At 44.6% G+C, this 16681-nt stretch overlaps 1 protein-coding gene across 1 annotated transcript in view; it reads left to right on the top strand.

Annotated features, from left to right (window-relative positions):
- The first annotated feature begins 4 nt into the window (after positions 1-4).
- The window catches only part of LOC119385728 (uncharacterized), a 40077-nt gene continuing 23400 nt past the window's right edge, over positions 5-16681 (top strand). The window contains exons 1-7 of the mRNA XM_049413300.1: positions 5-336; positions 669-713; positions 821-914; positions 2826-2983; positions 5313-5410; positions 10142-10229; positions 11324-11491. Coding sequence (XP_049269257.1) covers positions 75-336; positions 669-713; positions 821-914; positions 2826-2983; positions 5313-5410; positions 10142-10229; positions 11324-11491 — 913 coding nt within the window. The 5' untranslated portion in view covers positions 5-74. The remainder of the gene's footprint in view (positions 337-668; positions 714-820; positions 915-2825; positions 2984-5312; positions 5411-10141; positions 10230-11323; positions 11492-16681) is intronic.

The following is a 16681-nucleotide window of genomic DNA, read 5'->3' as shown; positions in this document are numbered from 1 at the left end:
GGACTTCTTTGTTTCCATCCCGGTTCTCAGGTTTACTGCTCGGCAAGCACTCCCGCCTCGTCTCCTCGCGAGGCATGCCCCTGAGTCGGCTGCTGAGCCTGTACTACGGCGTTTCGGGCGTTCCGCGAGCTGTGCCCGGTGTGCAGGGGCTGTCTGTGTGCGGCCGACGGGAGCTGCTCTACCCCTACCTTCGAGACGGCCTGCTCGAGGGCAACGTGAGCCACATGGCACGCGCCTACCTACTGCACCGCTACGGGCAAACTTCGAAGAGGCTTAGCCTGTTCGTTGCCGCGGCCACGGACGAATTCCTGCAGAGGTTGAGACGCGATCTGCTCAGTAAGTGACACCTGGCTGTTTGTAGAAGCTTGTTGGCTCCTTGTTCGGTGCAAAACCATGGTAATGTTGCGAATGTAAATGGTTTGGAGTTTCAAGGAGACATGAATAACGTCACGCATGCCACTGGGGCTCATCGTTGTGATCCTGTTGAGGAACGAGGCTTTTGTAGAAATAAAAATCTGGGAAACACCTTGCACAAATCGAATCGACATATAATGATTTCATTATTCGAAATCTTTTAATATTTGCATTCACAAGAGGCTTTAGGTGGTATAAGTCTTTCTTTTTCTGCCAGTGATTGCAAAGTAGTTTTATTTGTTTGCATATTCCAGGGCATCCTGCATTTTGCGACCGTTACCCACCGACGCCAGATCAAGGTGAGAAAAATCTAGTACCACAGTACAGGTGAATAGCGATGTGGGCTTACTTACCAATGTTGCGGTAGAACACACTTCTTTGCCCATGTTTTTTCACCGTCTAACAGCGGAGTGCAGAACGCCGGGCGATATCTTCGTCGTCATGGATGCCGACGCGTATGCGAATGACCTGTGGATGAAGCAACAAAAAAGGACGGTCGAGTGAGTTGGTCGTACTTTTTTAAACACTTTGATTTCGCACACTTCCCTCAGGACGACCTGGACATCCAAAACAATTAATATTCGTTAGTCTAGAAAAGTTAGGCATGCAGACATGACATGACACAACAGAAGGAAAGCTGACAACGCAAACGCCGCCTGCCTTCTTCAGCCTAACTGTTCTACGATCAATCCCTAGCATCTAGCTCAGTTTTTTGTCGCTCACCTAATGTAGCGAAGTGTATAGCTTCCGCGGACAAGAGACGTGAAGAACAGCAATTTTCGGCCTACCGATTAACTCGACTAATCCAGCGTTCTCGCGTCGAAAAAATTGGCGTGGCTTAAGAGTATTATTTACAAGTACCTTACAGGCTCCGCGGGGAGCATTGAGTAAGGGGAGCATCACAAAAAGAGATGTAGAAGAAAGCGATACATGTGTATGAACACTGCAACAGTAACGTACCTGCGAGACGATTAAACAAATTGACTTACATGGCAAAATAATACTAAGAATAACACTAACTACTTACTAAAAGCTTAATAATACGACAACAATATTCAGAAAAAAATAAAAATATAGGACACCAACTATGAACTAACAGAACAATACTAAGAAAGCAATACTCAGCGAGAGAAATGAAGAATAACATTCATTGTTGCAATAAGAGCGGCACGTAAGTCGCGTCAAAAAAAAAAAAAAAGCACATCACTTGTGCACTATAGAAACAAGCAAACAAACTAAAAAGGATTGTAACCGAAGCAGTGCTAAAAATTAAGAGAAATGCAACCTAGATACCGAGAAACTTCCAGTAAAATACAAAAGAAATGCGTAGCACAGAGTTTGGTACATTCTTCACACACACAAAAAAAAAATTCATGACACGATACGGCTCGATGTACAATGTTATGATTGTGAATATTTGTTACGATGAATACTGTAGGGCCAAGAGTTGCCTAAATTTATCCTTATCTGCTTGCGCAACAGTGTCGTTTGAAAGCGAGTTCCATAAGCGAATGCCTCGTTTCAAAGCTGAGAAATTGAATGCGTGAGTGTTTCCATAGATGCGATTGTAGCTTAATTCGTTGTGAAGACGTCGTGATGTGCAGGACGCGCGTACCAATGGCAAGTTTGATGGCTTTTTTTGGTAAACATATCTATGCAACAAGGACAAGAGTGCCATGTCACGTCGATTACTTAGCGATTGAAGGGAAAGGTTGATTTTTATCTGCGTTATGCTTGACTGAACATAAAGGTGTAGGGTTTCGCCAACAGGGCAGAATGACCTGACAGTCTCAAAGACAAGACCACTTGCTTAAAAGACGAACGTCCTGTCATTTTTGTTTTTTCGAAAGAACGGGGTTTCGTATGTAATACAGCATCTCATTTTGGGACCGCCTTTAGCTGCCGTTGATGAGACAACATGCGTCATGCGCAAGTGGAACACCGGGATCTTTCAGTGTATGCTCTAGATTCGCTCAATATAGTCAGTAATGATATATATATATATATATATATATATATATATATATATATATATATATATATATATATATATATATATATTCACTGTAGCGATATTCACTATACCACACCCACCATTGTCAAAGCTTCGCTGACTTCCATTTTTTGCAGTAAAGCAAGAGCTCTGAATTTTTAATTATACCGCTGCGAAATCTACTCTAGTTCCTTGTGCGTTTTCGCGGCTTATATAGCTTGTAAAACGTGAATCCCGTTTCGGTAGCGCCGATTTTTTTTTTTTCGCCGTTTTTAAGGGAATACCGTGAATAAATCGCGTTCTGCTGGTACCATGTACCAGGCGCAGATTAGGACAGGGTACAAAGTCTATCATAAGGACGGATGAACGCCGGCCGTAAATCTCGCCTGATGTTGTCCGGGCTTTCTGTACATTCCAGATTCTTGGCTCAGCGCCTGAACATTGGCAGCCACAGTGGCCGATTCATGCACCTCTACGTGAACAAGCGCGACATTGACGGCACGCTGCAACTGCAGCTAGCGAACGAAACTTCGTCGTCGACTGTCAGCTGCTACGCGCGCAGTGCAAACTTTTCCGGTGAGCCCCCTAAGAGCGCGAACTAGCTCCATAGCAAAATAATGCAATGGTGGGACTAAACTTCAAAAATTTTTTTCTTGACTAAAACAAAAACTACTTCGATTAAACTTTCTGTGGACAAAGGTGTTATGATTCTCAATCGTATGCGCTTTTCTGCTTATTTTTCCTTGGACCACCTTAGGTTGCTACAGACGTCTGAACATAGGCCAATGTAGCGTTTTTTCCAAGTTCAGGATTTTATTTTGGAGCCTGCGCTCCGCACACAGGCAAAACAAAAACTTTGGGAGATAGTACGTGTTATGCAGAGTTCTATAAAAATATTTGATGTATTTGGTCTACAATCGTCTTTTGTAAACAAATTCCCCAAAACGCTGAAATTTACTCAATTTTACCTACGCCCCAAGGAGTGAAAAATATAAAGCTACTCTCACCAACTGTCCTATAATGAAAGCGCGATGCTCTAAAAACACAAAAAAGTAAGTTTCGAATGAATGCGTGAAATGATCCATTTATAGCGAGTTTTTCTTTCGTACCTGGTTTTCCACCACATCGAAAAGTTCAAATGGCGCTCACGTGCCCGAAAAATTTTTGCCGCTCAAAATATTTTGGGAAAATACTGTAGGACTAATGTCTATATGTGTGTAATTTTCTCAGATTTTCTTCAGGGAAATTGATTTTTGTCGAGCGCCCCGACTGGGACAGTTGGCGTGGAATGACCCTTTTAAATGAAGCGCGCATTTCAACAAGGCGGCATCCAGCGACGGCTCGGAATATGCGGAAATGTCGTGTCTCAACTGCCGTACAATAGGTGCCGCTAAGAGTCCGATGTTGCATTCGATTATTCGACACAATATTTGTTCCCTCTCGTGTTGATTAGAATATTGGCGTGGTTCAGTCTTAGCTTCCAGACTCTTTCCAGAAAATGCTTCGGTTGCAAACAGAAAATTTATTTCGTATCGGAATAACAGCTTTCCATCATACAGGCTTAAGTAGTGTTCTCGAAACAAGAAAGGTGCAACATCACTCATGAAATCACGCTTGGTCAATGTTTGTCATAAATCAATATCAAACGATCAATATCACGTGACCTACAGTAAGGTTTTTTTTTTTTTTTTGAATCCGACCTTCATCCCTCGCTCAACAACAGCAAGGTTGGCACATTTATTAACAGCTGAAACCATGCAATAGGCTGAGATACAACTCTGTTACACCACTGAAATATTATCGTCATCGCAACTGTTAGGCAAACGGATGATGCACTGTTAAGGTGGTGTGCTAGCCCTTAATAATTACAAGTCAAAAGTCATCAGGTTACGTGCGCTTAGTCCCAAGTCCAACACTGAATTATGTTTTTTAACTAAGAACAAAAGGGCACGTAAAGCAGATTTATTTTTTGACTAATTAAATGAATATTTTTAAGCAGTACTTACTTTACCGATTTTCAGTACAATTAAGGCCTCGTGTGTTTCCCCCGTTTGCATTCCTTCAATTCAACATTAGCCGCAAAGAATTTTTAAAGCACTGTAGCCGTATAAATATGACAATTATCCTTCAAGAAACGCCTGCATTTTGGCTAGCCTAGGTGAATTCTTTGATGTGGCATAGACAGTTTTTATGTGCTCTTTAAAAGGAAACACAAGATGAACTCAGTCTTTAAACTGCGCTAACCACGAACAAGAATTAAACTTCAAGGCATAAACTTAGATTGCTTAGATTGCTTTAGACTTAGAATGCTTAGATTGTCTAAAGAACGAATACGTATAGGCAGGACCGCTATGACGATGGTATAATTAATTGTTTTTCATCTAATACCCAAGGCGAGCCTGCGGCGTGTGTGTATTTTATGATTTGCCTCAACCTCGGCAGCATGCCTTGAAAATAATTTGACCGCAACTTACTGAAATTGAAGATACTAAATGCGACATGCGTTTATTGTGCGCTTATATTCCATCTGATTACACTACTCTATCTTGCAGTTCTGTTCCATTTTTCACTTCCTTGTGATACGTAGAGCAGGATACTATCTTTTTTTTCTAGTGCATGAGCTTTATTGTATACAATGGCGTGCTTTTATAGTACACGGCCGCCCCTGCGTATTTCCCCTTGTCTGTCGTCGTCTTCGCGCCTCTCGCTTCCGCAGGTAAATAAAGGGTAATGAAGTCCTGATTGGCCAACACAGAGTTGCCATCTTTGATATAATTTCTGTGGGGGACCGCTGTAAATGCACCAAACAAATGAGTACTACATCATGTAATAGAGGACGCGATATTTAGTTTCTGGAATGTGTAATATAAAGACTTTTACGGCTCGCCGTGCGACTTATTTGCAGAGATCGCAACGGACAACGAGGTGGCCGTGCTAGAATCCCTAAGGAACCTTCTCTCAAACAGCCTCAACAGAAACAGAGGGCCACTTGCTCCGTCAACGGTAAGAAGATGAAGGGCTCTTCAAGTCAGAAGATATGTATAAAGATAAGCGAAGCAGACAAGGTGTTTCGAAGAATAAACATTGCAAATGCATAAAGGAACAAAGATTTGCGTTAAAACGCTTTAGATAGCTTAGTTTTTGTTGTTTTTTCTGAGAGGAGCACGTGACTGGAACTTCTGTAGCATGTTGTGACGTCAAGTGGCCCAGGAAGTATTATGCTCCTTGTTTCTCGGTTGTTGTATTAATGTAAATTAAACATCTCGCAAATATTTTCAAGAACCAATGTCTCTGAACTATTGTTTAGCTACCGTTTCTGCGTGAGGATGGTCTTAATCTGTTGTTGATTACTAATTGCGTTCGTAACGCCCAAGTAAGGAGCTTTAATTTACAAGTTATCACCGGTAGTTTACATGCATATTTCGCATAATTTGTTATTATGACTTTCAGTACCAATTGATTGTGTTAGTAGATCCTAAATGAGGAGTTACCGTTTACGTGTTTATTATTACATTTACTTGTTGCCGTATAAATGCCGCAGTGATTCGTGTGTGTGCATATATGTTACCAATCATATCATCGTCCTTATGATCGTCATTTTTACTGGTACTACCTGTAAGCAAATAAGAGTAGACAGAATAGTGTCTGTGAAATTGTAATCTAGGAAAAAATCAACGAAACAAAAGAAACGTAGAATTAACTTAAAATAATGCTGGTTATTATTTCGGTGTGCAATGTATTACGCAAACAAATGATGACGAATACGCAAGTTCTTTTGTTTGTTTTTTTGCGCATCCGGGACCAAGAGGCACAGCTAAGTCAAGGTTCACCTTGCTTACGAGCCTTCGCGCTTCAAATAAAATAATACGCATTCGTGACCTGACCGGCATTGCTGCATTTGATGCAATGTTTTAATTGTGTACGTGATTACCTGATTAAGAAAAGTCTAGATTTTCTTGTCATGTCTGCAGGTATTGTAAAAATATCATAACTCCACAGGTATGTGGTTTCGCTCATTGGTACAGCTCACCCAGACTCACACCCATGCCAATAGATCTGCCCGTATTCTGAAACGCTCCTTACCTCCGTGAGGGGACCTTAACTGCTTGAGGACGCCTCATCGCGTATTCTGGAACGCTCCTTACTAAGGTTCCCTCACTGAGACCCCCCTTGCTGCTCCCTCAAGTTAAGGTAGCTCTAGGGCTACCTTCAGGCCTCCTTACCTTGCTACTTGCACTGAAAGGACGCTTCTCTGTAGTTCTTTGTCAGCGACAGTGTGTCCGATTTCTTATTTTCGATCGATGCCTTGTACTTCTGCACAAGCTCGCAATAATTGTATCCTCGTCGTTTTTGGAAAATTGCTGGCCAGGCGCGTTCACGAACGTGCGGCTGAACGGCTGTCAAAATTTTTCGTTAAGATTGCGCAGCGCGAAGAGGACAAGGCATTTTACAGGAATAGAGAAAAAAAGAAGAGACTCAAGGAATGCAAAACGGTAGGCCGACCATTCATGCTGGCGTCTTCCAGGAATGACAGTTCTTGTTTGGGTTAGGCTAACAATGGCTTATGCATGGGCATTCTTCACATGACATGCGGGCCACTTCCACAATGAGACAGGTGCGGTCGTCGGGGTAAGAGAAAATCACATTGGTCTTAGCAAACACAGCGGTGCAGCCTAATATTGTATGCCCAGGAAACCCTCCTCTCCTTTTCTCCGGATTACCTCCGCAGCTGGCGCCTACTCTGTGGCAGCGTGCCTATTTTAATGCGTTGGAGAAGCAAGCCCGAACAACAAACCCTTTTGGCAAGTTTACTGTGTGGAGTTGAGAACTGTAGGATTGCTTGTACGAGCCCGGTTCATATGTACAGCAAACATGATCACGGGTGAAATCTAGCTTAAGGTCAAGGAACCTGACCGAATCCTAGAAGGGAATTGCACGTGTTAGGACGAGGGGCGATATACATTCTTCAAATATTCCGATCATTTGAGACAACTCAGAATGCAACCCCTAGAAACCACACTGCTCTTAGACTACTAAGAAATCATCCACATATATCTGAATACTTTCAGAACTTGGGTTCCTGGCCACCACGGCTGTAAGACTTTCTCATTTTGCAAAAAAAGACAGGTCTATCCATAAAAGCGCGATGCACGACCCAATAGACGTGCCCTTCTTTTGAATGTAAACATAATAATTTATTTGGACATAAGTACGTTCGCGACAAATTTGCACTAAAGTGAGGATATTTCGCAAGCTTAACACTGCTCGGTTATGAAAATCAATCTCACCCACGTCTTCAATTCTTTAAACTATCTGTATTACTCGCTCCCACATAACAGGCCGTTGCAATGCATCAATGAACGCAATGAGCTCCAGGTTGCTCGACCATCCTGGTTTTGTCTCATACGTTAAGTAAACGGAAAAGGATGTGCACCCATATTGCGAAAAAGCAGTGTGTACACGTTATTATTCATCATTACGCACAAAAAAAGTTCCCTTATTCTTGCTTCAAAACGGACGTTTAGTCAGTATTTCACACGTACTCTCGATCTCAGACTTGTGAAACACACGCCTTACCTTACTGAGGCAGCCCTTAGGAAAGGAAGGTTGAAGGTAGCTATTAGAATATGCTGGCTCCCTCAAGGAGCTCCTTAAGATAAGGAGGCATGAAGGGCTCCTCAAATAAGGTAAGGAAATGGTCTGAGGTAAGGAGCGTTTCAGAATACGGGCCTAAGTAAGGTGGAGTGAATCCTCGAGCTACAAGTCTCAGTGAGCTCTGTTGAGTAGAATTCTGTATAGTCTGAGTCCGAGTAAGCTCGGGTGAATATAATATCGGGGAATCTTAGCTCGAATGGCCGCCGCCAAGCATAAGATACAGTATACTTCCTTAGTGAGGCCAAGTCAGGCCAGTTGCTCTCCAACTTAAGCGATGTTTCTAACGATAACGCTAATTTATCCCCTCTTGAAGCTCGCGTTTTCCCGACCACAGCACCGACGCTGCTGCGCGATTCAGCAGCGTGTGTGCGCTTGCCGACCTGCATTTCTGTTGTTTTGTTTTCACTTCTTTTTTTTTCAACCTACCGCAAATATGCGGCACGTTTCTTCAGCTATCCGCCGCGCATTGCAAAGTGTATGCCCCTAATGAAAGTGCTCACCATTTTCTGTAGCCCCGTCCTTTATTTAGCGCCGTGTATGGTGTTCTGTCCCCTCAGGAAATGTTGCGTTCCTCCACAGGTTTCCTTATGAGAAAGTCACTTGCATGCAGCACTAGAGAGAGGAAGTTCCCATACAAGTAGGATAAGAGCATTTCGTTGCGGACAGGATTAGGACCTCCTACAATGTTTTCTTTCTTTTCTTTGTTTCAATGCGAACGATGCAACAGACTGGCATTAATTACTCTACTCCATGTGTTATGTATTCTTCATAAGCCGCAAACCTCACTGATATGCGCACCATGTATCCACATGGCGTATATATTAACGCGATAGCGTTAGAGAGCTCGTGTCGCAGAAATTCCGTTGTCGGTGTCGGCACCGTTGGTTGTGAGCGAAAAATCGACCGTGAGCGAAAAATCGAGAAAGCAGCAAATAAAATAAAGAATATCAGTTTCGGTTTCATTGAGGATCGAACCCGGGCCGTTCGCGTGGCAAGCAGGTGTCCTACCACGAAGCCACGAGGTTACTTGCAGCTACTTCGGAAAAAAACACTACATAAATGCTATGTAGTGGAAGGAGTCTCCTTAACGCATTTTGTTCGACAGGTGTCACGACGAAAACGAGCCTATTCGGCGTTTTGTAGGCGCATTTGGGAGACCATCAAACTACGTCGAAAAAGGCCGGGATAGTGCAGCCATGGCCGCTAAAAACACACACGAACTTTCAAACAGCTCTAAAAATGGACAACTATGTCCATCTAGCGGAAAACATATCAACAAGCAAACAGCAAACGCTAGATAATGTGCTGCCATCTGTGAGGCATTGTGAGACTCTTCATGGCCTCCGAAATGGCGAGCGCGCGGCGTGTATCTGAGAGGCCATGCGACTCTTGCTTTAGATCGAAAACCTGTGCCATTCGCGCGCGCGCGCGCGCGCGCGTGTGTGTGTGTGTGTGTGTGTGTGTGTGTGTGTGTGTGTGTGTGTGTGTGTGTGTGTGTGTGTGTGTGTGTGTGTGTGTGTGTGTGTGTGTGTGTGTGTGTGTGGTGTGTGTGTGTGTGGTGTGTGTGTGTGTGTGTGTGTGTGTGTGTGGTGTGTGTGTGCGTGCGTGTGCGTGTGCGCGTGTGTGTGTAACAAAACACATTAATAAGTATGCACTTAGTGGTTGAAGTGCGCACTAGGGGCCGGATTTCGCTATTGCGTTCAACTCTTAAAGGCGAAGCTTAAGGGTCCCCCAATTTTTAAATTTTCTAGCGTTATTCTACCCTTGCACAATTATGGAGCCTTCTGCAAAAGAAAGCTCATGTGATTGTTGCACTGTTTCGTGTTTTAAATCACGTAAAGCTCATATAGTACGCGCAACGTATAATCTAAGACCAAGACAAAAGTCAAAGCTGAATCAAATATCGCACTTTCGCAGTCTTTGGGCTCAACGCCTATATCGGCAAGGAACATGAGGTTTGGTTAGTTCGAAACAACGGCAACTGTGGCTCAAGACAAGTTTATGACTGCAGCACCACATTTTGCCGTTCTGATCACGTGTTTTGATTTTGTCTTCCTGGTTATCTTTCTGATTTTCCAGACGATCATTATATTCAAATTCGGCCACCTGCGCTCTCCGCATCAGCGGTTAAAACCACTGCTCCCAAGGGTTCTTGGAAGTAACGAAGGTAAGTGAGTAACTTGTATTCCTCAACTACTTATTTCTAAGGTCTATCGTGTCAAATATTTCCTCATAAAGGCCAAGCTGCATTTGTGCTGGAGTGGATTTCTTTTTTCTAATTTAGCTCGCAGAAAAACTTCACGAGGGATTACAGGTACAGTGACACTTTTCTTGTTCGGATATGTTTATTAAATGACGACAACATCTTTTTGCGTAATTTATGGCGTCTACGCTTAGACCGCATTAAAAATCTTATCCCCTGTGAGGAATTTAGCACCTATTTCGAGCAAGTTAACGGTAGCGAATTTTATCCTCACTGTCATTCCAACTTTTTTTGTGGAAATTTGTAATGAAAACATACAAATACAAATGTCGCATTTGCAAATGCAGCATATCAACGTGAAATTTTTCAAGCCTTTATTACTTTTACTGTGAAGGCTTACGTGGAAAGGTATGTGCTTTTCATGGTACATTCATAGTGATGCATTTGAACTGAGCTCCTTTGCAATGTTTAACCAGATAATCCCTCCGCTGTCCCGTTTTGCACGAACCGCAGAATGTACGCCTAGTCAAGAAACAGCTCTGTCTGTTTCATTTTGCCACATCTCGGTGGCATGAAACATTGTTGGACACATGCCAGAATAAACAGTATTCTATTCTATATCCCCCACAACCTGTATAGGGCTGTTTGCATTGCTTATGAAATTTGCACTGTTTAAGGACGTCTACTGCATTACCTAGCTCAGTAGATAAACGTTAACCCATCGCTCTCGGGCGAAAAAGCGCGCCTACTCCGTCGCTCTAACCCGATATGGATGCACACGCGCGACTCGGTTGCACGCGTCGAGCTAGAAGGTGCGCAGGGACGCGCAATACGTTTGGCTGCAAAAGCGACAAAGCCAAACGGACTGACGTGAACTCTGTACTTAATCGACTGTAATGTTGACTGGGATGACTTAATGCCGAACCATTTGGAGGCAGGCACAAGGAACAGACGAAGACGAAAGGCCATTATGAAACGCGAATAAAGTATGTGTTTATCATAACGACCACCATGCACCCATGAACAAAGTTATCGCGTCCTTCTCCTTTGCCATGCAGGAGCCGGATCCATCATTGCCGTTGGCAACAACCTCACGTCACTGGGACAAATGGTGCGCCGAGAAGGCAGGGACGTGACGAAAGACCACGACAAAGTCATTCTGCTAGGGGCCACTGAAGACGCAGCTAAAAATGTCGCAAATAAAATAGCGGACGAAGCGTGCACAGGTATGAATCTTGACTATTGGCACAGGTACATCAGGCGTCCCAAGACAGTACTTTGTCCAGGGCGGTATTTTTTTTTCCTTTTTTGTTCGTTCTTTATGGATTGAATCGCCGTCTTGATGATAACGAAATGGCACTGCAAAAAATATATGTTGTGTGCTGAGACTTCAACTATATGTTGGGAAGTCCATGGGAGGGTGATTCCACGTAAGATCGAACAAACGATGGCTGGTCGACCTCTCAAATTTATTTCAAAATTTTATATATTATTGCCTGATGAGTGGAAAGAAGAGATCCGCAATTTGTTTTGCCGCCAAAAATTTTTTCGAACCACAGGAAATCAATAATGACGAAGAGGTGGAGTGGAGCGCTCATCCGCTCTGCTGTTTCGGCCAACTTTCGTTATGAATTGCACAAAATATATTAAAGTTAGGTAGCTGAAATTTATTTACCTAAATGTATGCATGTTTTTGCTTCTGCTCAGGTATTTTTAGTTTTATGTGTAGTGTAGATGTTTTATAAAAACCTCAAAAATGGCCCAATCGGCAAAATTTTCTTAACTTTGAAGGTCTTTATCTCAAAAAAGCCTTGTAGCATAGCGACAAAAATTCTGCATTACGTTCTTCCCATGCGTATCTACCAAATTGCCAAATCTTGTATTTATATAGCTTTTCAGTAAAGAGATATGATCGGGCTAAGTTCAAGAAAACACCGAACAATGGAAACTTCTGACGACAATGAAAAAAAAACCCCATTTTTTAAATTTCTTAAACTTTGTCGACTTATTCTCCTCCACATCATCTTTCACAATCATTAAAAACATGTTGCATAATGTCGTTGCACTAATAGTTACGGCCCCTCCAAAGAGACCCTTAGGCAAGGATGGGCCAATCCGACTTCTTGCCCAGCAAGTGTATAAAATGCAGGCACGATTGAATTTCTTTTTATTAAAAGGTCAGCAGGTACCTAAAAAGGTGTCGCCGGCACTGAAGACATTAATTTTGAAATTATTTGGTCACTGCAGCGGCCACGAGCGCGGAGCTACCGAGTAGGCGCGCGTGCACCCGAGATGCTCGTTGTAAGAGACGGCGCAGTGAGAGCTCGTTCTCGCGTCCTCAGACCGATTGAGTTCGAAACAGCAACACCTCTCGGGTGACTTGAACGCACGTGCACTGGAGCTTCGCTATTCTATCCGCCCTCTGTTCGCATCTCAGCTAGGCGCTGATAACACGGCGGAGATGGAAGCAAGATGAAAACTCTATTGGCCTCGAGGAGTTACGGAGTCGCCCTCTATCGGACGCGCCTCGATTGCGCGCTAGGCAGGATGCCGCCGGCGCACTCCCCATAGGTTTTGCTGTCGGCGCTCTACAAAAACACCTCGCGGGAGCCCTCCAGGGCATTTCTGTAAGTACTTTCGAAATGAACTGTGTTCTTTACTGTCAAGATAATCATTTTCGACGAACTGAAAGCACAAGATAATCTACAGTCGCTGTCTCTTTACAGAAAACCGAGCACCCGCTTCACGCTGTCACCGCGTTGGAGACCCCTGAACCGGCTTCTTACGTGAAAGGTAGTCACTCACTGAGTGCAAACTATGTGAAATATCTCGTTAGAGTCACGGCCACCTGGATCGGGGCGCGCGGCGGTGTTGCTCCGGCCGTCCCATTCGGACGGAGGAGGCGTAATTGCAGAAAGGGGCGTGACCGCTCCTTTCGCCGCACCGCGGCGCGCGCCTACTACCCCTCCATTCCTTTGCGCTCTATGCGGGAAGGTTTGCGGCGCCTTGAAGATATCGCTGTAGAGTAACCGTGAGTTAGCATAGCACTTCCCCCACCCTCACAAAAAGCACATAAAAGGATGAATGGCGGCTATCGCTATATTCTTTATTTTTTTGTGTGTGCGCGCCAGTCCTTGTCGTGATGATGGTGACCGAAGCGAAAACACCCGCGAGTAACATTTCAAGAAAATTGTTTTGGTGTTCTTAAGTGCAGCATATCAGTAAAAAGTATACATGCGAAGGAAAGCACGAGATTTATTAAAAACCTCTTTTTTTTTCTGAGTGCTTCCAGAATAGGGGAAACGATCCGAAGGTTGGTTCCTTAAAGGAGGTTGGCGGATTTCCCTTGGGATGCTGCGGCCTTGAGTGCGCGAGCTTTACCTGCTGGAAGGAATGCCACTTTGGTGTCGAGGCAACGTAATCTTTCTTGGTGTTGACTTACAGTAAGGCACGCAGCAGTACGGCACGTTTCTGAAAAACACGGTAAATGAGGCAAGCGAGTGAAAAACTCGCAGCTACAGCTAACAGGCGTAACCCCGTGGTACGCAGACTAAAAACAAATTACTTGCCTGAAGTCAATGTGGTATGACAATGTGAAACATCTAAAGAGAGAAAACGTATATTCACGTCTTTTTTTTATTGTGAAAAAGTCGCAGCTACAGCTAACAGGCGTAACCTCGTGGAACGCAGACTAAAAAACAAATTACTTGCCTGAAGTCAATGTGGTATGACAATGTGAAACATCTAAAGAGAGAAAACGTATATTCACGTCTTTTTTTATTGTGAAAAAGTCGCAGCTACAGCTAACAGGCGTAACCTCGTGGAACGCAGACTAAAAAACAAATTACTTGCCTGAAGTCAATGTGGTATGACAATGTGAAACATCTAAAGAGAGAAAACTTATATTCACGTCTTTCTTTTATTGTGTGTTACGTATTAACACGTTAATTAGTGCAGACCGTTAGAGGCGTTTATTTCCGTCTTACATGTGCACTCTGCCCGTAATTATTCAGATAGAGTTAAACGCCTCTATAAACTGCCCGTTCACATTAAATACGACACGCACCAACACACCAGAAAAACAATTGATGCGTTTTGTTAGAACACGCACAAAAAATAAGAAAAAAAAAGCAGAGCAATACTAGCGAGAAACGTCCGCAACCGACCTACGGCCGTCGGTAAATCGACGCTTATGTAACGTCGGGCCTTGGTCAACCCGCGAGCGGCATGCACTCGGCATCGTCGGCCACGGTGGACGGGCCTACATCGGGTGCCGACGCAGGCCCACATGAGGCCAATGTCAATCCCCAAGACCGGCCCTAGATTGGTTGCCAAGGTTGAGCCAACGACAGTGCAGTTGGCCAGCGACGTCAGGCCGACATTTTGCCAAGGATAAAATGTTGCTTGGGAAACGGGCTCTTTCATGCTGTCGCGTTAAAACGACAATTCGATACCAAAACGAGAGAAAGTGGCCATTGCGCGACCGACCCTTAGCTAATTCGCAGGCGACAAGCGTCATTCATCGCTTCCGCGTTCAAATTCGCCTACATGCGGCCTGCGCTTAAATAAGAACGTCGCATTCACATCACTGTCGTATCGTGGGAACTTCAGAATGCAAAGAGACGTGCCCATATCAAAATGTTGCCTATCATCGGCAAGGAGAAAACGACTACAGCATTATCATTACCGCAATTGTTTTCCAGCAACGTGATGCTCTTAAGACAGCGCTCGACCGCAGAAGATAGCTATGCAGTGCCGACGACGACAAAATGTATTTCCTTTAGAAAGAAGCATGGCGCGCGCCGGTCCAGGCGGCCGTGGGAGAAACGATTGCCAAAACAAAGAATGAGAAGCACGGAAAATCACGTACTCGGCACAATACATGTGTCATGGCACTTATGTAGCGGCCGTGGTCACATGGCACATGAACGCGCCGCGCCACACGAAGTCTCTTAAGCACGCTGCTTGGCTCTATCTCGATTGTAACATGCTACAGAGAACACTCACTGTGTAAAGCCCGATTAACATTACATAATAGCGTACCTTGATTCCGGTCACCACGTGCACGATGTCCAGTGTGCATTTTTCCAAACACATCTGCGGCTGTCTACGGCGCGGTCAGCGCGGCATCATTCGCAAGGGGGTAGGAGGAGAGCGCCGCGTCGCGGCGCGCGTCTGAACTACCTCAATTACAGCTTTTCAAAGGGGCGCGCGCCGAATGGGACGGCCGGAGCAACACCGCCGCGCGCCCCGATCCAGGTGGCCGTGTTAGAGTAGACTGCCTGTCAGGCACGTAGCCAGGATTTTTTTCCGGGGGGGGGGGGGGGGGGGGCCAAGGCCTAATTATTCGAAAGAAAGTCTTTTCATGGCAAAAAGAAAAAAAAGTTGCCCGGGAATATAAAAGGATGGACGAATTTCGGGGGGGGGAGGGGGGAGGGCCCCCCCCCCTTGCCTACGTGCCTGCTGCCTGTATAACAAAACGGAGCATAACAGAAAAAAGCCTCAAGCCAGCGATCGCACGGGTTCGCGACGACTGACGGTGCCTCCACATGTATGAGCGTCTGCATGTATGTTCGTACTGCTGGTTTCGCTTTTGCTACGAGCGCGTTTTGACACCGCGCTGTGAACTTTAGGCCGCAAAACATGAGAATTTGTGAGTAAACAAACAACTACTGTTGCGCGGACGCTATCAGAGCAGTTCAAAAACAATTTCCTTACAACTGCGGCTTCGGTGCGCATGACAACTTTGTGATCTGCCGTCCCGACGATTCAGTGTGTTTTTTTTTTTTCTTTTTCGGTCTAAATTCGGGTACGTTTCAATGTCATTTGACAAGTTGTCTCGCACTGCGTATTGATCGGTCTTCTCAGCGGTCAAATGCCGCTGCTTCTGTTTCTTTATTCAGCGCATTCGTTTCGTTTGGTGCTCACACAAAAGGTGAGCAAATGGGACGCCTTTTTTTAATGCTCCTTATTATCGTTCCGTTTGCATTCCAGTGAACTTGCCGCTCTCTGTGATCAACAAATTCATAGACCAAAGCTTCACCACTTCGAGATTGCTGGTGGAAGGAGAACCAGTCTACGAGACCGAGCATGTAGTAGCATGCGACGCCTAGGAAAAGAAAGAAAATACAGTAACGCGGGAGAATCAGTACATCGACTGACAAGAAGAAGATTGCTTTCGCCTTCCAGTCATCTTTAGCAAATGCATAAGGGACCCTGTGCGTTTTTTAATTCAACGTATCTAAACAATGACTTGTGCATCTGCAGCCGATTTTGTGGACGCTGAGCACGGGGCCGACGATCGAGAGGTCGCATTGGAGGGTTCTGAGATGGCATCGCACGTGATAAAATGTAGCGCTTTTACCATCCTGTGGCAGATAAGCATCATTTGCCGGCGGGAAGCGCGCGCGAGCCAT

This window comes from Rhipicephalus sanguineus, chromosome 3 (assembly GCF_013339695.2).
Source record: "Rhipicephalus sanguineus isolate Rsan-2018 chromosome 3, BIME_Rsan_1.4, whole genome shotgun sequence".
In the NCBI taxonomy this organism is placed as follows: Eukaryota; Metazoa; Arthropoda; class Arachnida; order Ixodida; family Ixodidae; genus Rhipicephalus; species Rhipicephalus sanguineus.
The sequence above is the reverse complement of the archived record's forward strand: the minus strand, read 5'-3'. Positions and strand labels throughout refer to the sequence as shown.